Source organism: Orbicella faveolata, unplaced genomic scaffold (assembly GCF_042242905.1).
Source record: "Orbicella faveolata isolate gen_17 unplaced genomic scaffold, um_ofav_v1 contig_14, whole genome shotgun sequence".
NCBI lineage: Eukaryota > Metazoa > Cnidaria > Anthozoa > Scleractinia > Merulinidae > Orbicella > Orbicella faveolata.
The window spans coordinates 5,013,757-5,038,933 of NW_028301541.1; the positions used below are offsets into that span (position 1 = coordinate 5,013,757).

Sequence of the window (25,177 nt, forward strand, 5' to 3'; positions counted from 1 at the left end):
CACAACAAAACACCTCCAGAACTCCACCAGGTGCCAGGTATTTTTGAAAGCATTGCATAATTATGTTAACTTGGTGGACAAAATATTATTTTAGAAAAGTCTCTGTAAATTTTGTATCCAATTGTCATACAAATCAAAAGGTGTGCTGATCGTTCCATGAACTTAGAGGGGCTGAAAACATTCTTTACGAATACTAACGAATGTTGTCTCTCATACTTCATATTCAACTATATCTAAATTTTTGTTTTCTATGTTTTAATATTATTGACTGCAGTTTGGGACATCATTTACGTGTTTATTGGAATTTTAAGAAAAACTTTGCTGTAATTCAGGTAAACAGGGAATTTATGACAAGATTAATAGATAACAAAATTGATGGGAAGAAAAAACTGAAACACCAGCCCCTGAATAAATGCTGGGTCTATGATGTGCATGGATGATCTACTCCTGTTTAATGACACCTTTCCGTATGATTAGCATATAATTTTACAGTGAAACCTGTATGACACCAGCTTAAGCCACGAACTTTTTTTCACACATTTACTGTGAAATAAACCTGCATTCAGCAGACACCTCTATTAAATGGATGCAGGCACCAATATTAAGCCATTTTGTTGCACAAAACCTGCAATAAGCAGACACTTCAAGGGCTCAGTTTACTTCTGAAGGTTCAGCTGAGACTCCTTAACATTGTTCAGCAATAACGTTTTAAAGCTAAGTGATTATTCCAGATTGATGTATTGATCGACTGGATATTGTACTACAAGCAGTCTTAGCTGGTCTTTGATCTCACAAAGTGTTACACTGTGAGGGTCCCAAGGGGTCCCGCTTAATACAGGTTTCACTTTATTCTCATGCTCAGACGTATTAGCATACTGTGCACAGTGCATACTACCCCTGACATTTAATCAAGAAAACACAGAATAGTTTTTGCATGGGTACATTATGTGTACAATATCATTTTGTGGAATGCAGTTTACTGCCCGCAGCCCGATGCTTGTACAATTTAGTCAGGATTTAGAGGTGAATGCTTTGCAGAGAAAGAGGGCTATTCCCTAAAAATTGGATAAATAACATGGTTCAGTTTGAACAAGGCTTTCTTTGCACTTAAAATCATGTTTAGAGACTTTTCCTCACTCATTTCTTCTGCAACTCATGCTCAATATTTTTGTGTACCTGTTTAGTGTTAGATGAGCTGTGTTTGAGGACTAGCAGCATTTGATAATACAATCAAATCTTTCCTTATGAACAATATGTTTGCCAAAGACTGCAAGCAGTCTCTTTCTTTTCCTAGCCAGCAAGAAGTTAGGTTTCTGCGATCGAGCGGCAAAGGGTGAAGCCATGAGAAGCGCGGACCTACTTTGTATGATATTAACTGAGTTCCACGCACAGAAGATTTGAGGAGCACAATGCTAAGCAGGGTTTTAAGTACAGAGGGGAGAACTTATTGGTAACTAGGTACTAAAATGTATACAATAGAACCCACTCCATAAATGTGACCAGAAATAGGCCACCATGATCTGATCATGAATCAGTTTCCTTGGGGACAACAGAACAGGACAGTATAACAGGGGTTTCATTAAGGGCCAGGCACCTGGTAAATTTACTAGCTGTAAGGATGATTTTGCCCACCTAGTTTGACCATCTAGATGACAGTTCAGAAAGTTTTGTCCACTTGTGAAAACCAGTTGTCCTCCTACTGAAAATGTCAATGGAACCCCTGGTAATCAGGGCTGTCATTAAGTTTTGAGTCACCCGTAGCCCTGTCCTTCACATTTTATGGGACAGTGAATTCTATTACCAACAGGCAATTTCACCTGTAGCATCAATGGCCAATCAAGCATACTTGATTAGGGGTCACGGCCCTTAATGATAGCCCTGGTAATAACCAGATGGCTAAATCAACTAGGCAGTTGATCATCGGAGGTCTATTTATAGAACATTATAGACTAACTATTTCACTTAACCTATCTAATCTCTATTTTACTTACCTATCTGACCTGATCTAATGACTCTAATAGTGAACATTTTCTCTGCGCAGGCTTCCACTGCTTGTTGTAGTTTAAATACTGTTCAATGAAGTCATCTTCTAAAGTTTCCACATTGTTCAATGTTACTAAAGCATCTGCACTCATCTTTAACTTCTTTTTGGGTTGATCATTCCTTGCAGAATTCTCCTTGTTGTCTTTCATACATTTTCTTTCAGGTTGCCGCTTTTCTGTAGAGCTTGAACAAGCAAGTCTAGTTGTCTTTGAACTCAGCATGATTGTTGGAAGTTCACTGATGGTGTTGTTTTTGTCAGCAGTCTTTTGCATTAAGCCTGATCGTGATGATTTGTAGAACTTAACACTTTTCTTTTCAAGTTGTGCATTTGCTTTGCCTCTTGCAGTGCAAGTCTTGGACTTTTCTGTCCAGTCATCAATCACACCAACAGCCCATCCTTCAGTGACTGTAAAAACTTGACCTGACTTGAAATGATCAATCTGTGTAAATATAGATAAATAAAATAAAATAAATACCAGATTTTTCATACATTTTCATAAAATAATTAATCATAAATTTATATACATTTTCATAAATTCAGAAATAAATTTCATGCATTTTTCATACATTTTTATGAATAAAATAAAATAAAATAAATACCAGATTTTAGAATAGTGCATACTAAGGATAAGTCTGAGTTTGAGCCCAGTGGCCTATCAGGCAAGCCCCGTATATCTCTGGTTTCAAAAGCATTAAGCAACAAAGAGTGTTCCCAATGGGACGGGATGCTAGTCTGTCACAGGGTTACCCCTAACATTAACATTAATTTGCTGCTACCCATTTCTACACCTGGATGAAGAGAAGTGTGAAAATAAAGTGTCTTGCTGAAGAACATACCAAAACAGCCCATTTCGGTTTCCAGGCTTCAAACCCAGACCACTGGATCTAGAGTCCAGCATGCTAATATTATTATTAGGCCACCAAGTCTATACCTCCCACAGTGTATACCAAACCCACTGAACATTATATTATACAGTACATAGAGCTTATTATAAGCACAAAGAAATGGTAGAAACAATAAGAATATAACTGAGTGAAATGAACTACATAGTACAATGCCTTAGCCTGTGTAGCAAGTGTTTTCAACGTTGAACAAGCAAAGTCTGGTCATGTGAAAATTGGGGTGAAAGCAAAAAATCAAAGGAGTTGGGGTGTGGCCACCTTACCCTTTGTCGATTTGTTTTGCTCTTGCCACAATTTTTGCATGGCCAGAATGTGGAAAAAGCTATTTGTTCATAGGAGAACTCTTGCTCTGCAGGCCAGCAATGCCTCAGGTGTGCATTATATTTTATACACCTTGATTCACATTTTTAGTTCTCTGCAAAAAATAGATTGTAATTGTATGATGTCATGTCACATGCTCAAAATCTATCCCCCAGGCCTCGTTTATGCAATTTAATTTTTTCAAACATTTGGTCCCTTGTGCTGTTTTACATGTAAAAGTAGAATGGATCATGACAGATCATATGTACTTAAGGCATCCGTGGTCGGGTATCAATTTTACCCTTGATGGACCCTCAATCAAAATTTGATGGACATCTTGATCGATACTTAATCAACACCTGATCAACAGTGGGTTGAAAGCTGGCTAAATGTTGACTGACTCATATGTATCAATTGACACTTGATTGTGTGTCTGCGGAAATTAGTTGACTCACAACTGACTGTCGACTGATGTTGGTAAGTGTAGACTGAGTATCGATCAAGATGTTGATCGAGTGTTGATCCAGGTGTTGATCGACACTCATCTGCAGATGCCTTTAGTACACATGATCCAGGGGTATCTCTGCAACAGCGTCTCTGAAACAACAGTTTTTTGTTTGTAAGGACCTAAAGGTACTGTATATCTCTGAGTTCCTTCGTCATTAAGCTATGTATATTTCTGTTACTTACATCCACTGCTAAACACAAGTTTGTGTGGTTCATAAGCTGTGGGACTCCATATCCAAAAGTTACTTTAGTACCAGACAGATTTAAGGCAGTCAAAGAATTAAGCTTTATGACATGCTTGATGCTATCATCTGTGATACTAGGATTTAAGGATAAATCCAGAATTGATAGGTTCCCAAGTCCACCTCTCAAAAGACGCTGTGGTATTGTCAGTTTTCTTATGCCAGTGTCAGAAAGGCAGTTCTCTTTGAGGCTGAGCTTTGTTAAACTGCAATAAAAATCAGGGAGAGAATAAAGAGATTGAAAAATGGTTTGCTAGATTCTACATGACCAACAAGTTGCTAGACTTGTGTACAATATGTTATTAGAATCATGTTCAATGACAAGCAGCAAATCAACCTTGTTTAACAGTTTTGCAATACCTAACACATTAACCACAATTCAGAAGACACTGAAGTGTAAAGGCCACAGATCATGTTTACTGTAGGTAGTGTCAGCCGACACTATGGACCAATATATTGACCAACACTCGGTCGACACATCGGCAGAGTATCAGTTGACACTTGGGCGATACATAGTTCATATATTGGCTGACAGTCATTGCAGTGTCGGTAGAGCATTGGTCCAGTTTTGGTCAAATGCCGATCAACATTTCGGCAGTTACTAGACTGACACTTGACTGACATGCATACCCAACCAACACATGACCGACTGTCGGCCCATATATCAGCCGTGTATCAGTTGACACTCAGGCAATACAAGGCGGATACTTGGCTGATGTATCAAGTGTTGGCCGATAAATTGGTTGATAATGTTGATTGACACTGCCTACAGTAAACATGCTTCAAGGTTGCTTCAAATGACCAACAAGAGTCTTCAACTACTCAAGCAGCCTAAAAGAAAACATTCTAGAGATGACCTAGCATTTCTACATTGTTAGTGTTTTCCTGAGATCCTAAGGTGTGTCAAAACACAAAAATACAAAATTATGTACAACCCCTACCCATGTAAATGAGCAATGTATGACAACAGCTCATGACTATCTCCAAGACGACATTGACTGACATCAAGCTCTGTCAGATATACAAACAGTTGAAGATATTCCAAATAATTGCTTGTTAGAATGTGTGCTGAGGTAAGGGACAGTTTTGACAACACAAGAATACCATACGCTTCACAGAACAACTTCAAATTCTTGGGGTCGGATCCAAATCCACCATTCTGTTGGACTTTTTTGAAAAGCTCCTCTCCAACAATGTCTGGAAATCCATCTAAAGATTCTACCATAGATATGTTCTTAGCAACATAATCCAGACAGATACGAAAGAGGAGTTGAGGATTGTAGGTGTTGTTATCCGTGTTGACTGAACAGTTTGCTCCTGTGGAAAAAAAAAACATATTAAGAGCTAAGTAACAATTTTTTTAACCTTTTAGTTGGCAGATAAAGAAAGGTCAGAGGGAAAAGCCTTCCACATAGGTCACAATGGTTCCACATCAAAAATCTGCCCTCTGTATACTGTAACCCTGACCTAGAAATTCAATAACCAGGTTTTTACACTGCAGTAACTGACAATTCATAATCATAAGAGGGTTCCTAAGTGGGGCTGAGGAGTAAGGGGAACCTGGTTGATGTGGCAAAACATCTGTGGGAGGTGAGGCAACAGAGTAGAAAATGGAATTCTAAAGGTTGAAGGAACTGAGAAAAATAAAAACAAATATTCAAACACAACATAACACAGTTGAGCCTCTCCACAAAGACCACCTTGGTGACAGAGGAAAGTGGCTGCTGTAAAGAAATGGCTATCATGAGGAGGTAGGGGTGTAATATGACACCTGTTTCTTAAGGGGGGTGCTACATGTTTTGTTAAAAGATGCCCATTTTAGCATATAAAGATAAAAATGTGTCAATGCGACAGACACTTAACAGAAACAGAGACTAGTGATGTGTGGTACAGATAAAGTTTGGTGTCCATTTACAATAAAAAAATGGGATTTTGTATACACCTTTCATCAGTCGTTGATTAACTGGCTGCTCAGTAGCGGTTTTTTTGGCTGGTTGAGATGAGTTTTCCATTGCTGTTGTGGAAAGGTGGACATTGTAGACAGGTTAAAATGAGAGTGAATGTATGGACTGTCCACTGGGACCAAACAAAGTGGCCGTTGTCGAGAGGTGGCCGTTAGTGGAGGTTCAAATGTACAGTAGTTTGAGACATAAATGCACAAAAAATACCGAAGCCACAGAGTAGGAAGCAGGAATTGAAAGCAATAGGTATGAGAATCAGGAAGAAATCTGCGTCCTCCCTCTTCCTATCCATCCCCTGGGCACCAAAACCACATTGAGTACCCACTGAGGGGAACTCTCCTGTGAGAGGGTCGGGATGCTTGTCACCTTAAACTAATGTCACATCTTGCTGCGGTCACCATTGCAGATTGGCATTATTTAGGGTGTTCAGGGAGGAAAATAGTATATATTTTTATAGCAGTCAAGCTATTACTCAGGATTGCATAAGAAGAAAGATGAAAACACTGACATCCACGTCAGTAGTCAAGACTGATTCGGTATAAATTTTTATTTCAATATTTTCTTTTCGGGGCCAAATAAAGCTTGATCAAAGCCTATATTAGACTTCTCTAGGAGAGGACTTCAAATTTTATGAGCTTATAAACTTAAAAAGCTTTTCAACTATTGATAGCACATCTTATCGTTAGTAATATTAAGACATACCTCTGAAGAGACTGTCTTTGAAAGAACCATCGTTTTTGCGACTTAATGTGTATCCTGGAGGCGAACGCATACGGCCATATTTGTTTCGCGTGTAAACCAAACCAACTTCGTTCCAGCTTTCACAAGCTTCCCTGGGAAAATCTTCGAACGACATTTAATCCAGCACGCAAGTTGTATTTATCCGTAAAACAAGGGTTTCCTCCAAAGCAACGTTGACAATAAAAACCAAAATTAAAAGAGAAACGATCAAATCAAAGCTAATGAACAGCTGAACCCCTCTGAGAAACTCTGCTGCGATTTGTATTTTCCCGCCATGCTAAGCGTGTTGCCCTGTCGAAAGGGGATTGGGAATTAGTTATTTGCGAAAGAAGAAACTTCTTCAAATTTTTTTCCTCGATATAATTAGTTTATGGGGGAGTGGGGGAGGGGGTGGGCGAGGGAGGGGGGAGAGGCAGTAATAATCGGAGACAGGAGCCCATCATGGGCAATCATGGGCTCCTGTCGGAGATCTGGAGCAGAGCGTACCAGCCGCAAGAAAACTACGGTGGCCCACAGGGGCAGTACAAAAATATTTCTCCCAATACAAAACATTTATCCCAGTACAAAAATAATTATCCCAGTACAAAAATAATTACCCCAATAAAAAAAAAATATTTATCCCAGTACAAAAGCAATTATCCCAGTTCAAAAATTTTTATCCCAGTACAAAAATATTTCTCCCAGTACTAACAATTTCTTAAACATTTCGTTTCCAAGAAGAGCACATGGAATAACTGTTTTAAAAGTCTTCAATCGATTGGATGACGTGGACATTTCAGTGTGATCTAAACGAAGTAATGGTTTGAAAAGGCGGGAAAGTTTGTGACGCGGTGTTCACAAATTAAGGTTACCGTATACCTTCAGGGGTGTCTCACGTCCAAGCGATGTAGCGCGTCCGGTTTAAGATGTAGATACCTAAGCCCCTATATCAAATTAAAGCTTATAGAGCTGGCTATCAAACCATACCAAAAATTTTGAAATAAAATGAAGTGCCGATTTTTTCACGGCCACTAAATGCGAGCGTCCTAATCACCTTTTGGAAGCTACAAGTCAAAGCGAATTTTGTTTTTCGCCAATTTATTTTTTTCCTAGGTTTCAGGACAAAAAGCGCTAAAAAAGCGTGTCTGCGTTTTTCCACATTCAATTGCAGTAAAAAGTTACAGAACATTTTCAAAATAGGATTTAAAAAATGTGAAGTGATCGTACAAAAATTGCTCTCGGAGAAGAAATATTTCGAAATAAACAATTTGCAGACATGTTTTTGTTTTTTATATGTTAATCTAGCTACTGTCCAAATTTGAGGGCAATCAAACAAATCCCCTTTGAGTTGTAACTCTTTAAAGTGTCTGCTTCAAGCGAAAAAATTTATTCGAGAAAACAACGCTAAGAAAAATCTCTTGCTTCGCAAACAAACTCCGCCCCCAAACGCCTTCAACTGGGTTCTCAGATCACTGAGCCAATCAGCGCTTGGAAAATTTACTACCATTAACTCGCGGTGAAATTTACGCGTGAATCTCGAAAAAACCCTTGTGTTTCGCAATGCGCTCAAGGCGGAGAGATAATTTTTCTGTAGCTCGGTTTTTCTGGAAGCTGGTCTGGCAAAATGGGGAAGACGAAAAAGGATACGAACGCTAGAGTGGCTGGGCGACGAGAACAAACTGAACAAAAGAAAGCGCGGCGGAGCAAATGTGCATGGATAATATTCCAATGGATCTCAATGAGTGGGGCGATTCATCAGTATCGGACTCAACAAAAGAGTCAATGTAAACATCGCTGTTATAGCTGTCGAGTTCCCAAATTTTTACAGAATCTTTCTCTACTCTTGACTCGATCTTTTTGCCCGCTTGATACGATAGCTATAGCTTCATCCGCGAGGCCAACTTTCGCTTCTTCACTCATTGATGTGTTTTCATTCGTTCTTCGCTTTTTCGAACTGGTAAACAATGTTTTCCGTGGCCCATGTTTACTTATAACTTAATAGAATTACATCTAATACGAAAAATGCTTGGATCTGAGTAGCCAGCCAATTCGTGGTATCCATATATTCCCGCGAAAGTAATCTCGGTTGATTGCGTACACGTTATAGGGCTGTCAATCAAGAGGGAACTTTTACTTCCGGCCGTAACGTAAAACCTCCATTTCTCCGCCAATATTGAGTTTTTTTCAATTTTGTTTTCAGAAATTAGAGATTACTCTTCGACCATTACTTTGAACCAAAAATCCAAATTTGAAGAAAATTGCCGATCTGAAGGTATACTGTAACCTTAATGAACAACGACAACACTTTGAAACACTTTGACAAAATTAAAGAGAAGACACCGTTATAGCCTTCCTGGTCATTTTTTTTCCTCTTGGTGCTTCAAGAAAAAAGACGCAGAAATAGAGCAGCCTGTGTTTTGACCTGCTGATCACCTGTTCAAACTTGTCGGGTGGAAAAATCTACAAAAGTAACAAGTCAGCAACAAATTCAAAGAGCTACTATGGTTTATAAGTCTCTACACGCGTTGGCTCCAGAATATCTAAATTCTAAATTCGAGAGGTAAGAAACCGCATATAATCTAAGAGACTGAGAATAAACTAAATGTTCCCTTACCGCCTACAAACCATTATAAAAATAGCTTTAGCTATAGTGGCGCTATTCTTTGGAACAGTTTTCCGCGTGACTTAAGGTTACAGTATACCTTCAGATCGGCAATTTTCTTCAAATTTGGATTTTTGGTTCAAATTAATGGTCGAAGAGTAATCTTTAATTTCTGAAAACAAAATTGAGAAAAACCTAATATTGGCGGAGAAATGGATGTTTTACGTTATGGCCGGAAGTAAAAGTTCCCTCCTGATTGACAGCCCTATAACGTGTATGCAATCAACCGAGACTACTTTCGCGGGAATATTACCGATATTGATACCACGAATTGGCTGGCTACTCAGTTAATCAGCATTGTTAATCCAAGCATTTTTCGTGTTAGATGTAATTCTATTAAGTTATAAGTAAACATGGACCACGGAAAACTCCGTTTACCAGTTCGAAAGAGCGAAGAATGAATAAAAATAGATCAATGAGTGAAGAAGCGAAAGTTGGCCTCGCGGATGAAGCTACGGACGTATCAAGCAGGCAAAAAGATCGAGTCAAGAGAAGAGAAAGGTTGTGTAAAATTTGGGAACTCGACAGCGATAACAGCGATGTTTACAGTGACTCTTTTGTTGAGTTCGATACCGATGAATCGTCCAACTCATTGAGATCCATTGTAATATTATCCATGCACATTTGCTCTGCCGCGCTTTCTTTTGTTTGTTCTCGTCGCCCGGCTACTCTAACGTTCGTATCCTTTTTCGTCTTCCCCATTTTGCCAAACCAGCTTCAAGAAAAACCCAGCTGCAGAAAAATTATCTCTCCGCCTTGAGCGCATTGCGAAACGCAAGGTTTTTTTTTGCAGATTCACGCGTAAATTTCACCGCGAGTTAATGGTAGTAAATTTTCCAAGCGCTGATTGGCTCAGTGATCTGAGAACCCAGTTGAAGGCGTTTGTGGGCGGAGTTTGTTTGCGAAGTAAGATATTTTTCTTAGCGCTGTTTTCTCGGATAAATTTTTTCACTTGAAGCAGACACTTTAAAGAGTTACAACTCAAACGGAATTTGTTTGTTTGCCCTCAAATTTGGACAGTAGCTAGATTAACATATAAAAAACAAAAACGTGTCTGCGAATTGTTTATTTCGAAATATTTCTTCTCCGAGAGCGATTTTTGTACGATCACTTCACATTTTTTAAATCCTATTTCGAAAATGTTCTGTAACTTTTTACTACAATTGAATATGGAAAAACGCAGACACGCTTTTTTAGCGCTTTTTGTCCTGAAACCGAGGAAAAAATAAATTGGCGAAAAACAAAATTCGCTTTGACTTGTAGCTTCCAAAAGGTGATTAGGACGCTTGCATTTGGTGACCGTGAAAAAATTGGCAATTCATTTTATTTCAAAATTTTTGGTATGGTTTGATAGCCAGCTCTATAAGCTTTAATTTGATATAGGGGCTTAGGTATCTACAGCTTAAACCGGACGCGCTACATCGCTTGGACGCGAGACACCCCTGAAGGTATACGGTAACCTTAAAGGGAATCCATTTCAGCGTTGCGATAAAACTACAAGAATTAACCGCTAAGATTCCCGAGGCGCCGTTTCGCACGATTAATACCTGTAACTTTAATTATTAATTGTGACATGTCATGATATAGTCAGCAATTTTTTTCAAGGACAAGATTACTTTTACTCAAAGAACACCGTAAAATGATGTTTTGCTTTCTTAGATGGAAAAACACTTAAAAGAGGTAGTAGTAACAGTGAAAAAAATTAACAAGGATCAAGATATATTGAGTCATTTCTCAGGGGCCGAGTTCTCACAAAGTAAACTGAATAAATTCAAGATATGGCTTTGATAAACACGTTCTTTTAAAAGAGATTTGAACATCGATGAAACCAAGCTGAGATCGAATAAATCGTAAGCTGTGAACTATATGGGTTTTATAGGCACGTATTTACTGAGAGGTTTGAACATTAATGAAACCAAAATGAGAGCCGGAATGATTCTAAGAATGAACCTCATGCTATTTTCGAAAAGTCTTAAGATTTTTAAGAGTCGCGATGAGTACAAACAGAGTCACCTAGAACCTCTTCGATCTAGGCGAGCAACTGGCTCTTAAAGCAAAGACAAGCAACATGGCGCAACGACATCCCAAGTTGTAAAAAAACGCTTATGTTTATGTATACTGGGACTACCAGAGGAGTGGCAGTGGGCTAGAGGAACTGAGAAAAGGCAGGCCCGGTGAAACGACAAACTGTTAGAACAACATGCGTCCATAAATAATTTACTTGTGCGGAAAGCCAATTTTATTAACATATTTATCACAATGCATTATCATACATAATTCAGCAAGAGACATGCTATATCTGCAAAACACATATCTAATCTCTCTTTCAAGAAGTCTCTTCAAGTTCTTTGCTAAGAGAAGTGAGTTGGAACATTTGAAAACAAGTAGCCGATTTACAATATTTAAGTTAAAGTCATTTTTTATCTGTAAATATTCTCGTGACTTTAGACGGCTAAAACATTAAGGAAGCTGGTGGTATTAAAATTTAATTAACACGATTAAAGCTGCGAATAATTTCGTACCGAACAGCAGTAGGCTATTAAATAAATAACATATATCGCAAATAAAAATCGAAAACAAAATATTACCCTCTTTTCTTCAATTACAAGTTTTTTTAAAGAGATACAAATAAGGTTGAGTTGTTATTGTCTATACCTTTCAACTGAAGGGTGCTAAGGTATAGCGTATCTTAAAATTAAAAAGAAAACTTCGTATGAATAACATTTGCTGAGGCAGAAAAACGCTAAATATATGATAAGATAAGTTAAGAATCTTTAAGTATTAAGCCCTAGTGTCAAAGTATTTAGCCTTAGCGGTGATATTCGATAACTGAATCAAAATGGGACAAGGATGGCTCAAATTGAACTCGGGGGGTTATGTACAAACAATTTAATGACGGAGTAAAATCAAGCCCATAAAATTACTGAAAATGAGCCATCGCTGATGGTCTTTAAAACAAAGTTAAGAACATTCTTTTCTTCAGTTTCTGATTTCGTTTGCCGGTTGAGTAGTTTGCGATATTTCGAGGTCTGCTTGATCAAGACGAGACCTACAGAAAATTGCCATGAAGGAGTTTCGAAATTGCTTGACGCGCCACCCATACAAAAACGGATTGGCAATAGAGCTGACGCACAATAGGAAATCAGCAAATTTCTTGCATACGAAAAACCACGAAGTTTCGACACAACTTTCACAGTTTGACTCAATTTTCGTCATAACCAAAAACGGAATCTGCGTAAAAACTAACGCTAGAAGTATCAGAAAGGCAGTGTAAGCGAATTCTTTCTCGCGTTTTAGATTTCGCAAGTGCTTTTCGGCTTTCTGACCTGAAACTTCCTCGCCTGGAAAAAGGTTTCTTCTTTTTCGGATGATCCAGTATATCATGAAATATATGACTCCAGTGGCTGACAACGCCAACGTTATGTGTATATGTACATCGATAGCATCGTAGATTTCCTCTGGAATATCAGCAAGTTGGAGTAAACTAAACGCTAAACAGTATACCCAGATGACGAGGACCGCAATGGCAGAATGAGTTTTTTTGACGGAGCAGCGGTAGTAAATGGGGAAAGCCACGGCCATTAGCCGGTCAACAGACAAAGCCACGACCAGTACTGTAGCGGAGTTATCGATAAAATAATCCATAATCCAATCGAAGTAAGTCTCACCGTCTTCATTTTTAACGCAGTAAAACTCATTCTTAGCAGACGTTGTGTCTCCGATAGCTCCAACAAGAAAGTCGGTTGTGGCCAATCCAGTTATTAAAACCGCGAACGGTCGTCTGAAGCATTTCAAAGGATCTTTGAATATCACGAACAATAACAGTCCGTTTATTGTTAGTGTGATAATCGAGGCGAGTAAATAAAGCGCTCCAACTGTAGAACATACACCGACTCGCAACTTATCCGGGATTTCGCTCTCTTCTTCCATAACGGTCGCTCATAGGTCGTCCAACTTTTCAGAAACATTGACAAAAAGTGATACCACAGGAAGCTTAGAGTTTCATTTATACAAATGAATTAATCAACTCGGGAATTGTGCCAAATGTGTTAACGAGTCACCGACCTGTATTTGCAAGTTAAATAGAAGTTTTCTGTAACAGTACAGACCCGATGATTAGGGCCGGTCGGGTCTACATGAATAGCGCAATTATTATTTTCGTATTATACCTGATAATTGATAACTGATTTTTATTTCACAATTCAATTGCCTCCCTCTTCTTACTATACCGCCGAGAGAATTGAAATTTTCTTGTTCTCTAGTTAAACATTTCATTTTAATATTTACTCAAAGTTTTGCATTACAATTGCAAAAAAAAGAAAATGCTTGTCACCGGGACGTCAGTATTTGGCATAAAACGATTACCAACAATCAGCTGCACAATTGTTTGTCGCCCGCCGGCTGTTTAGAACACTGAGAAACTTATTTCTACATAAAGCCTTGCATCAAAAACAGAGCCAAAGAACAGCAAGGAGCTATCTGCAAATCGCCGATATATTTTGTAACCCTGATAAAGGTAACATTAGGAGACCCGGTGCACTGGTTTAAATATTTTAACTGAGCCACAAGTTCTGCTTGCCTCATGAACAGTGACTGGTTTTTCTCCCAGCAAATAATAAGCTAGATCGCATCACATAATCCTTAATTCTAAATCAAAATGCAAAATCTTTAGTTGCAGATTAAAATATTTTCTTTTTCTCGTATAAAGAGTTATCCTTTGGAACCCAATTAGCAAAGCTTTTAAATCATTTCCAGTTTAGCGCTTCTCCGTTTGATGAATCAATTCTAGCAAAATAAACGTCAATCAGGTAGTAAAGCAGTTAAAAACGTTTACAGCACTGCTTTTCTTGATGAATCAATTCTAACACTTTTTTTTTTAATTTCAATTGATGTTATAAATAGGATATCACAGTATACCCAACGATTGGTAAACATGTTATGTTCATTTGCGTGAGGCAAAAAGGTGACCATAGCAACAGCATAACCATTAAGAACAGCCTTGATTAATTTAACTGCTTTACAAGTTCATAACTCAAATGCGAGTCCAGAGATCCGAATCTTTTTAGCAATTGTGGTTAGCATATTGAAATACATCTTTTTACCAAGAATAAAATAAAAATTTGTGGGAAGGGGTTCAGAGAAACTTCAAGTTGGTTCTGATTCCGATCCCACCACCTGCAGCTTCCACTAATTGTGTAAAACTTTGTTGGTGGTCTCAGTATACCCCCCACCCCCCTCCCAAATGATTTTTATTAATAAAACAACTCTGTGGGACAGTTACTCACCACGGAACTTCGCAGTCTGACTTCAAAAATGAGCTTTTCGATGTCACATGACACAATAGTTAATAAATAACTTCTCCCTAAGTTTTGGAAAGTTGTTCGTTATAAGCACGATAACTTGCTAATGTAAGCTTAGTTTTGAAAAGTTGTTCATTATAAGCACGATAACTTACTAATGCAAGGTTTGAGAAGTATGTAATTAAGGGTTAAGGTGGCTCAAAACAGTTTCCAACACTTTCCAAGGCTTAGATTTTGATGGACCATTATAACTACTCTTTATCATATGATACTACAATTATGAGATTAAAACACTGCCCAATCGTTGGTGAACACGCTGTTATCATTTTCGTGACACATTATGTTACCATAGCAACAGTCTGCCCTGCCAAAAACACCCTTAATTTTAGTTTTAAGTGCTTATAATTTAAAAAGGGCCCGGCAAAGCGCATTTTTTATCATCGAATTTTCATAAGCAGGACAAGACGCAACGTTTGGCAAAGTTTATAAAACAAATTGTGGCCAATCCTCCGTAAGAAAAAAGATGGCGACTGGTACATTTACCCATAATTCTTAGCCCACGAAAACTGTAACAATGCTCATAAAAACGTACAGAAAAGTTCTGAAATCTTCAAACCTAGCATAGACAATGTTAGCACGGAGGCAAATATCGCGAAAATATGGCTTTCCTGGTTTTTTATGGGCTGTGTAAGGTTCGCATGGTATTGTGGTAAAATGTACAGCCGCCATCTTTTTACTTACGGCGGATTACGGTGTGTGACATTTGCAGACTGTGGACTACATTTAGGCTTTAAACAGCGCTCCGGTTAGCCTGGCCTGAATAGCGCTCGAGGTTAGCCTGTTTACGGTTAGCTTCCGGTAATGGAGATGGGAATACCATATCTGCATTTGCCGTCTGCAAATGTCATAGACCGCAATAGTAATTGAGCATTTAGCAGCATTTGTCTAATACCTTTCGACACCATTATACCGGCATCAACTGAATAAATGTAGCATTGATTCATCAAAGAAGAAGCGCTGAAAAATACATACACTTTATTCGATGGTTTATCAATTAACCTATATAATAACTGCGGATATCTTGCGAATTGCGTAGTATTTTTTCCGAGCCCTGAGGTAACATCAATCAGACCCCGTTGCCACATTTCCAAACACCAAGAAAAGAGTTGAAACCAGGTTGAAACAAACGACGTGTAGTGGAGTATTTTTGACAAACGTTTGTTTGAAAATGCGGTGAAACACAGTTTTTGAGTGTTTGATGAATCTTCTAAATGGAAGCTAAAATTTAGTAGAAAACGGAGAAATAAAATCGTAAAATATATCTTTATAAAGATCCGAGGTACGCGTACGCGGCTCAATAAACAAAGTCAAGGTCGACATGATACTTGATGAATTATTAATGAGTCTCAAAATAAAAATGATAAAACTTAACTTAAGCAGTAAATTTAATTAGTATATACAGCACAAGTGAATAGTGCTTTTCGCGCCCTCTGATTGGTTAGCTCGGAGGTGATTAGCAAGTACTATTCACCTCCGAGCAGCCGGCGTGAGAGATTTTAAAATTTCCGACCGCTTGTCACACATAAAATAACGTTTTGGTCCGCTAATTTTTCAGCAGTGTATGGTATATACTAAAACAATTATTCACCTCAGTGTCGGTGAAAGTGATAGATATTTTATCTCCACTTCAGTGAATAATAATTATTGTTAAATATTACTCTTCCACCATTGTTCAAGGATACTAAAATAAGGCTATATCTTGAAGGAAAATTCCAACCAAGTATCAACACTGTGTTAAAACATAAAAGCTGGAGATTAATACCAGGCCGACACTTGAAATTTTTGAGATCGGTGATCGACTAATCGAGGCGAACTCGTCGGCTGAAATTGAAAAAAACTTAATTGACATCTAAGAAGTAGAATTCTACATTTCAATTATTCTTGACATCGTTACCACCTGTATTTGAACCAAAGGGAAAATATTGATTATAAAGAAGCTACGAGACATTTAATATGCGCTGTAGTTTTTGCATAAATTAGCTTCATGAGTGTCGGAGAGAAACGTTTGATGCTATACGCAAGGCCAAACAAAAAATATTTTCTTCGGAGGAAAGAGATAATAAAAAAGAGTAAAAGAAGAAATATTGTCAGAAAAGGAGGGAAAACGAAAGAAAAAAAAATTCCCGTGCCCCGTGTGAGGATCGAACTCACGACCTTCAGATATCTTACATGGATTATGAGACTGACGCGCTGCCTACTGCGCTAACGAGGCCGGCTATGAACCTTGGTCTAAATTTATAGTTTTAAACAACGGAAGTAAAATCCACAGGCCAATTACAAGATTAAAATTGCTCGCGTTATCAGTTGAACGTGAAAAGGAGGCGTCCAGACCGTAGGTGAAGTTAAGAAAAAATATTAAAATCCCTTGGTCGCATTTTTACGCCTTTGTTCTGTTGAAGTCATTGTGCAACCAATACCATGGCCTATATGGACAAGAACGGCAACAGATTGCAAATCGGAAAATTGTTAATTGCTCGGAGCTCTCAGACTTATTAAAATAAAAAATTAAAATGACATGAAAACGGATGACGGAATCTATTTCATGAACGTATTAAAAGAGGATCCAGGGTACAAATACAAGATTTGATCAGTAGTGTCCAGTCCCCCGGGGATAACACCCATATAAAAAGGACTGGGTGCTCGTCGGTTAAAAAAAGCGGTTTTGGTACCTTTGTTGCGGTACGTTTTAGGGTATTGAGCAGAAAAAAATATGACAGGAGATCTTGGTTGTTTTAGAATTGATACCTCTTACAGGGGTGAAAACATTTCAAGCCAAGTCCACTAAACGGTAGGTATCTTGGTACCTCTTAAGAGTTCCTTGTAAAGTTTCGACGAACAAGCCCGTTCTTGTCATATGAGAGGTCCCTCCGCTGGGAAAGATGTTAGACGAAGAGTAGATTCCGTCCAACCACTTGATGACAATCAATCAATCAATCAATCAATCAATCAATCAATCAATCAATCAATCAATCAGTCAGTCAGTCAGTCAGTCAATCAATCATTCAACCAAAAAATGAATTAATTAGTCGACAAATCTATATAGGGGATATTCCAGGCGATTTCATCGGTTAACGTATTGTCAGTTATTGTCCTCCGAGCATCCGGCTGAACAAACATTGTAACCGAAGTGAGGGACCGTTTTCATATTTTGTGAAATTAGTGGGGGAGGGGTGAGATTTAGGGGATCATAGCAAAACAAGGCTTCAAGCGGGGTGGGGGCCGGAGAGAATATGGTGTGTAAAGGAGTTTTACTCATAATGATTACCATTTAAGTGTATTGAATGGAATCTATAAAAGTGGCAAAAAGCTCTACCAGAATGTCTAAAATAGTGTTCGTGAGGTTCTGAAAATTTATTAAGTTTTCGTGGGCTAGCATGTCCTCAGAACACCTACTTTATTATGCATGTTGCAACCAAGGTAAATACCTCTTACTAACCAAGTTCGAGAGCCGTACTGTAAGCTACGGACCGAGCTTTTTACCCCAATGGCCTAGGCGCAAAGCGAGCGGGCGGCCATAAATCGACGGGAAAAAAAACGAGGATCCGTAGCTTACAGTAGGGACCGAGAAGACGAGGTTAGTAAGATATTTATTATACCTTTACTGTGTGTCTGACGGGTTCGGGAACGATTTGTATTCACGTGGAACGGCTTCAAATTTATGACGCACGTCAAAAGCAAAACGAGTCAATTTGAAATTGTTGTCAAGTGACTCTTGACGTAAGCGTATTAAAATACACAAATTTAGAAGTAAAAAAAAAGTTTTAAACTTTTACTTGCTATAAACTGAGTTGAAAACGGCTTGGTGATAAATCACGAAACACTTTGGCAACAAAAACAGCTTTAAATTTTAGCCGACCGTACAGTAAAATTTGGCCCGCCAAGTTGACCAAACACGGCGCGGGTACCAACTGAGAGATATAATAAAGCATATTACTATTTTTTCTATCTACTCAGCTAGTTTAGTTTTCTTACTATTCTGAGTAGGTTTTTTTCTCTGCCGAATTTAGTTTATCGTTTTTATGCTAGTTTTTTACATGTAAATGTGGCAAAATAAAATAGATGGTTGTTGTTGTTGTAAATGTACCCACGGCATCAACTCAACCCCACCGAATACTCGGTTGTAAAAGAACTCCACAAAACGGCAGCCAACCGTTAATCGGTGCAATATTATTACTATTACTATCACTTAAAACTGAAATTCTACCTTCAATCCAATCTTATTCCAAATGGCCTCACCGCTTTTTGTCTTCATTAGATAGTTCGTAATTTCGATCTGCCGGGAGAAGGTGAAGGGTAATCTTACCTGTTATTCTTTCCTGGGGCCGTGTAAGGGAACAAATAGCGGCGCACTGCAAACCAGGACAGGAACGCGGCGCTTATTCAAACCACACAGGCAAAAATGCTTGAACTCTAGGGCGGGACTCATTCAGTTTCTATTTCTTCTGGAAGAGACTCACAATAACTTCACAATTTTCGCATTTCAATTGCCTTTCGCTCTCTTCTTTAACCTCTCTCTCCGTCGGCCAGTACGAAAAGGTTTGATCTATCATTTCAAATAAACTTGTAGGTCCCGTACCTCTCCTGGCTCTTGTGTGGGCACTTGAAGTCAGCTCCCAGCCGGCCGCTTGGATTTTACAGGCGGAAAGCAGAGGTAAGTACACAGTAATGAGAAGTGGCTTTATTATATGGCTAGCTCCGTGAGCGGGCAAGATGAATCAAATCCTGCGCTGTGATTGGCTACCCGAGCGGGCAAGATGGAGCTATCTTGCCCGCTCGGGACTACCCGCCATGTCCCGCAAGAAAAATTTTCCCGAAAGCCATATAATAAATCCTTTATTGACCAAGCTTGTTCGGCCAAGATGGCTGGATATTGGCCTCGTTCTTTTTTTGCGTGTTTATGGACCTTGACTCCGTCTCGGTCCATAAACACGCAAAAAAAGAACTTGGCCAATATCCAGCCATCTTGACCTCACACTTGGTCAATAACCCATATATATTCTAGTCTTTTTTTGCTAAGAGTTATTTTTCTTCGAGTGCGCGAGGGCGGCCGCCAAGCGTGCACAAAAAAATTAATTTGATCTTTCCCCAGCCCCATCGAGTTAATTCGCTTAGCTTGGGATCTCGACGAACTCAAGACAAAATAGAGGGTCTGTGGACAGCCCAGCTGTATAATACAGCCGAATCGCGATTTCTCGAATCTCTAAGGGAAACGATAAATTAGTCGTAGAAATTGTGAGTTCGAGGTATCTGGGATAAAACTACAGTGAAACACATCGAAGAGAAACGACTTTTGGTTCAAGTTATCGGAAGGCTAGAGGAATCGAGATTTCGAGAAATTAGGATTCAATAGGCCATTTCCGAGTTACTTTGTGACTCTGTTTCAAGACGAATCTTCGTCCAAAACCTTTCTTATCATGAAAATAAGTTTGATTTGCATGAGTATGAACATGAAGGCGGAGCGCATTTTCATATGAATGCTTTCACCCGAAGACTCGTTTTCACACAGAAGCAAAAGACAACTCCGAAATGGCCTATTGTAATTCACTGAGGCGCGCGAGAATTTAATTGCTACCGTCGACTTCTCTTTCCAAACGAAAAGAAGTGTTTTATTTACTCGTGTATCAGTTTTCATAGTATTATGTTCTTAGGTTTTATCCTATATATTTGTAATTTTAACGAGTTGTAAAGTATGTCACAATTCGGCCGCTTCGGGGGCTGCAATGATTTTACTTAATAAAGCTATCTATCTATCTATCTATCTCGCATAAAAATGCGCTCTCGAACTATGTCAGGTTTACGCCAGCGGCGTGGGTCAATGTTGCTGATTTGTACTTTATTTATTTTATTTTATTTTTCACTTCTGTTTTATGATCAATTTTATTATTTCACTCTATTGCCTGCTCCTTTAAGTTTTTATTAGTCCTTCCATTGTATTTTAAGTCTTACTAATTATAACTTTTAACTCGTTATAGCAGATATAGTTTCCCAGGCGAAAAACCACCCTAGGGCGACTGCAATACAGTCGAATTAAGTGGCCACGTATTAAACGGCCACCCCTATAAGGCGGCCAGTAATCTAAGTCCCGATGAGGGCTTTCTAATGTTGTTTACCGAAATTAAGCAGTCAGCCCGCTTAAAGGGCTCTTGTCAGCCACACTTTTGTTTTGGTTTTTTGCGAGAGTTTGGCTATTATGTTACAGATTCGCCATGAGGCAGGTGAGCATACAAACGAACGCTAGGTCCCCTACTAGGTAAACCCACCCCCATCCCCTTAAAAACGCTGTAACTCATTCCCTAGAACCCCAATATAAATAATCATAAAAACCAAAAGAAAAGAAATTCAAAAAAAAAAAAAGAAAAAAAGGTAACAAGAACAACGTGTAACAGTATTGGTACCACGGTACTTAGGACAGACTAACATTGTATGAACGAATGTCATCTTGATTGAACACCAAACTTAATCTATTATTACTACCTTAATCTATTATATTTTATTCGGAGCGTGTCGAAACGAAGGAAATCACTATGAAACTACTGAAGATAATTAAACATACTTTTAGGAACACAACTTACTGTAAAGGTCTGTAAAGTAATAAGATTTCAGTTCACCATGCAATATCACTAATTTCGATGGCATCGAAAATGGCAGAAGCTGACTAGGGTCCTTTAAGCGACCACTATCCATTTCCTCGAGGGTGGCTGTTTAATAGGGTTGAACTGTAGTAAATTTATTCTTACAACGTCATTATTATCGTACCATTATTCTGTATCAAGAATACTGAAAAATGATAGAAAGATGTAAACAAATTACAGGCGGCCTACATCTTACTATCATTGTTTGCAAGGCTTCCCTGGCTTGATTAAGACGGGGGTTAAGTGGACATTTCCAGCGTTTATAAGGCATCTGGGTCACTAGTCTCTCTAACAGAACAAATGGCAGAGGCCATACTAAATTTACCATACATCATTAAATAATTTCTCGGAGGACTAAAAAAAAAAACAAAACTTCGGAAAATGGCTAACTAATATTTACGGCAAAAAATACAAAGTGATATTTTAGCAAATTTTTCCTCCATTACCAAAATTTAAGCATTCGTACACAGGAATATGTTTTTTAATCGCATAATATAAAATTTTAGATAGTAAATAGTTAAATAAAATGTTAGAAGAGCTGCTATGGCTAAAACAACTTGTCACACCCACTCCTTGAAATCCCACGATCTGACTGCTTACTCCCGTGGGGAGGGGGGGGGGGGGGGAGAGGAGGACTCCGTTTTAAAAAGGACGGGGGTGCTCATCGTACCTTTTAGGGGTTAAAAAAGCGATTTGGTACTTCTTAGCGTGTTTAGCCTCATAATGTCCACAGCGGGAGCTTTCACAACTTCCGACGTTCACCCTCGTCCTTTTTATATGGGAGTGCCCCCCTCCCCCCCTCCCCCCCCCCCACCTCACGCCCGGTGCTTACTCTGTGAATACAAACTGAACGGTTTGCTCAAGCAGCGAAAAATAATGACAGCAACTATTACTTTCAGACTGGCGTATTTACTGTACCGAAAACAAAATGTAATTTTACTTTTTGACAAAAATGCGCGCGTGAGCGTTTTACTATCAGGGCATAATCCTGAAGGTGGGTCGAAGCCAATCAGACTGATGCACAGCAAAGTTTGAAATCATTATTAATTTTTTATGAAATGCTACAAATTAAGCTACTGAGTAATGTAGACCTGTATGATAAACATTACCGCGTACTCTTGTATTCTTTCTTTCTTTATCTTTCATTACGCGTTCTTTTTGTAAATTAATGAAAGTGCTATGTATTTATCTTGAAAAATGAACGTTTCAGTGAACTTTAAGTACTAGCCGGATAAAACTATGTACAAACCATGGAAAGAAATTTTTAAAATGGCTACAAAACGCGGTTTGTCGAGAGCATGCAATACAGAAATCTTCAAAGTTAGTAAATTACCGTAACCTAAGGATGTGCTTTATCGATCGCGAGTATTCAGGAATTCTTAAAACAAGTACATGAGGGTTAAGAGCAGCACTCAAAAACAACAGCATTAAAACGACGTTGCTAAGAACCACGAACCATCTTTCGTTGACACAGCCATCATCGCACGTTATTTCCACGAGTCTTATGGCGTAAAACAGAAACAGGGAGAGCAACACTGGCAGTAGAATGCTAAATAAAGTGACCAACAGTTTGTAAACCAGCTGAGAATTTCTTTTCCTTGTTTCACGGGCAAACAACTGAGCGATTGGCAGACCACTGTTGATTGCCGAGACGCGAGCGTGCTTCTTAAAATTTCTTAATCTCGCCGCACATGATGCGAGGATGCCACAAACTGGAAGCAAAATAAATATATGAAGGTAAACCATGTAAAAGGAAGTCTTTGAGATGGGAAGAAACATAACAGCGCAAAACAAGAAACACGTAACAGCGGCTGTAATGCTCACGACTTTTGCCCGCTTAAGCGTCAACCATTTTGTGCTAAATCGCGGGTGAAGAACAGCGACACATCTTTCAGTTGATATAGTAAACAATAACACCGTCGCAGTAGCTATAATGAAATTCACCAAAAACGCGTCTAGGTCAATCACTGCTGATGAAAGCGACCTCTCTGTCGAGCGTTGTCCTCTGAGAATATTTAAAACGCCAGTAAATGGCAGGACGACCACTCCAGCGAAGAGGTGCGCCACGGTTAATGCGATGTTGAAAACATTTGTAGGTTTGTTGAAGCATTTTAAGGGATCTCTTTTGACAACGTAAAGTATAAAAGTATTTCCTGCCGAGGCAACGAGTCCAATCACTAGAAAAATAATTCCAAATGTCGTGCGAATACCCCTGGTCGTATCTGCTAAGTTGCCACTTGGATCGGCCATCTCACACGACGGTCATTTTGCTCAGTTTCAACTCACGGATGACTGGGAAATAGATGAAAAAGATATGTCAAGTCAATAAGGTACTCAGTATTGTTTTTCCAGCTTACTTTTCTCTGCCTATTGCTGTGAACTACAGGCTATTTTAACGCTGTCAGCTTTATGCAAATAAAGTGGAATAAGAACGCCAAATAGTGTAAAATGAGAATTTTTCTTTGGTTGTCAGGAGTGGAAATCTATTGAAAATCTGAGGAAACAATCGCAGACAATAGTTCACAGTATGAGCTTGAAACTAAACGATTTTCTCAGTCGAAAAGATTACTGCTCCACGATAATTAATTTTTATCCTCTGCGAGGAAATTGTTTTCTGGGACAATGGGTGATCCGGCCTAGGTTTGTACCATCTGCCGCGGTCTGTCAAGGTCTATTAAATACAAGCTGACAGCTGACAAGATATTGAAGGAAAATATCTTTGCTGGCCATCTACAGAGAAAATTAGTCGCTTTAAATGAGGTGCGCGTTATTTTAGTTATTTATGCGGCGTTTCAATTTAGAACAAAGTATATTAAAACAGAGAGCAGTTAATATAAGTGGCCGCTGAGATTTTACAATTTTAAATTGGTGTCATTTGCTATCTCTTTACTTTTCGATCTTGTAACGCTTAAACGGCAGGATATTTTACTTATTCATTTTGTCTTCGAGTTCTGTTTGCATAAATTTCAACCCAGCCTAGTCCTCTAGTCCGTAGTCCTCACGGCGCTTTTCATTTCTCGTAAGATGTGAAAAAAAGACCTGGGAACAAGTTTGAATTTCAGCCGTCTTCCCTCGGTCGCACTCTCTCGGGAGTAAACTACCAAAAGAAATGGCTGTAATCCAGGCTACCTGTCTTAGTGCTAGATTGTTAGGAAAAGGAGAAGAGGGGAGTGATGGGGGGGGGGGGGGGAGGGGCGGGGGAGGGGACGGAGGAAGGGGGAAAACCGACGGAGTAACAGATAAAGGAAGTAGAAAGGTCATAGACCCCTGTTCCCACTCCCAGCTAGTTTACTGGTGATCTGAATAGGTGATCCCGAAGCAGACAAACCAAGAGAACGAAAAGAAAAGTTATGAGTCTAAAACTGATTCTTAATATTAGGAACAACGTTCTTCAGAAATTTAAACGGGCATTACCTGGTTTCAGATTGAAACAGGCTGTAATTAAACCTGGGTCATGATCTTTGTAGACGACTTTTATTAATTGTTTCAACCTTACTTTTTGAAGAAACAACAGGGTTTTTAGCGGCCTACCTAACTGTGAAGTACATTTTCGCTTTATTACGACACAGTCTATAAAAAATCTGAATACTGAGAACAGGAAGATTACGGACGGATTCAATATAAGTGCAAAAATTATTTTCTCAAAATCCATTCATAGCAAGGAAACGTTTCGAAGACTTTTTGAGATATCTCAGTTTAATTCATTTTTCTAAGTGACCTCGCAATTAATTTCTCAAGCATTCTCGAGAAAGTTAATATCAAACCTCGTAAGAATGCAGTATGTGTTAGTGTTTTGAACTGATGTGGAACGTCCGTTTAAATTAAAATACGGATAACTTCAGATTCA

General features: G+C 38.8%; 3 protein-coding genes and 1 non-coding gene across 4 annotated transcripts; all 4 read right to left on the minus strand.

Moving 5' to 3' along the window:
- Window positions 1-285: 285 nt before the first annotated feature.
- Window positions 286-6,960, minus strand: LOC110068490 (leucine-rich repeat-containing protein 42-like). Its single transcript, XM_020775870.2, has 4 exons — window positions 6,659-6,960; window positions 4,937-5,312; window positions 3,937-4,201; window positions 286-2,483 (listed from the first exon to the last, which is right to left on the minus strand). The coding sequence occupies exons 1-4, from the start codon at window positions 6,810-6,812 to the stop codon at window positions 1,992-1,994; spliced, it is 1,287 nt and encodes a 428-aa protein (XP_020631529.1). The 5' UTR covers window positions 6,813-6,960; the 3' UTR covers window positions 286-1,991.
- A 4,591-nt stretch (window positions 6,961-11,551) lies between these two features.
- On the minus strand, window positions 11,552-13,596 carry LOC110068506 (mas-related G protein-coupled receptor member B4-like). Its single transcript, XM_020775884.2, has one exon. It carries the CDS (start codon window positions 13,266-13,268, stop codon window positions 12,318-12,320), a length of 951 nt encoding a protein of 316 aa, XP_020631543.1. The 5' UTR covers window positions 13,269-13,596; the 3' UTR covers window positions 11,552-12,317.
- A 3,228-nt stretch (window positions 13,597-16,824) lies between these two features.
- Window positions 16,825-16,910, minus strand: Trnam-cau (transfer RNA methionine (anticodon CAU)). Its single transcript is given in 2 exon segments — window positions 16,825-16,860; window positions 16,874-16,910. It is a non-coding gene; the product is annotated as a tRNA-Met (tRNA).
- Window positions 16,911-20,520: 3,610 nt separating this feature from the next.
- Window positions 20,521-23,933, minus strand: LOC110068645 (uncharacterized). Its single transcript, XM_020776054.2, has one exon. The coding sequence runs from the start codon at window positions 23,578-23,580 to the stop codon at window positions 22,660-22,662; it is 921 nt and encodes a 306-aa protein (XP_020631713.1). The 5' UTR covers window positions 23,581-23,933; the 3' UTR covers window positions 20,521-22,659.
- Window positions 23,934-25,177: the final 1,244 nt, after the last annotated feature.

Coding starts and splice junctions, on each gene's coding strand:
- LOC110068490 (XM_020775870.2), bottom strand. CDS start 6,812: ATGTCGTTCGAAGATTTTCCCAGGGAAGCTTGTGAAAGCTGGAACGAA. Junction 5,313..6,658: donor CAAAGACAGTCTCTTCAGAG/GTATGTCTTAAT, acceptor TTTTTTCCACAG/GAGCAAACTGTTCAGTCAAC. Junction 2,484..3,936: donor ACTTGTGTTTAGCAGTGGAT/GTAAGTAACAGA, acceptor ATATTTACACAG/ATTGATCATTTCAAGTCAGG.
- LOC110068506 (XM_020775884.2), bottom strand. CDS start 13,268: ATGGAAGAAGAGAGCGAAATCCCGGATAAGTTGCGAGTCGGTGTATGT.
- LOC110068645 (XM_020776054.2), bottom strand. CDS start 23,580: ATGGCCGATCCAAGTGGCAACTTAGCAGATACGACCAGGGGTATTCGC.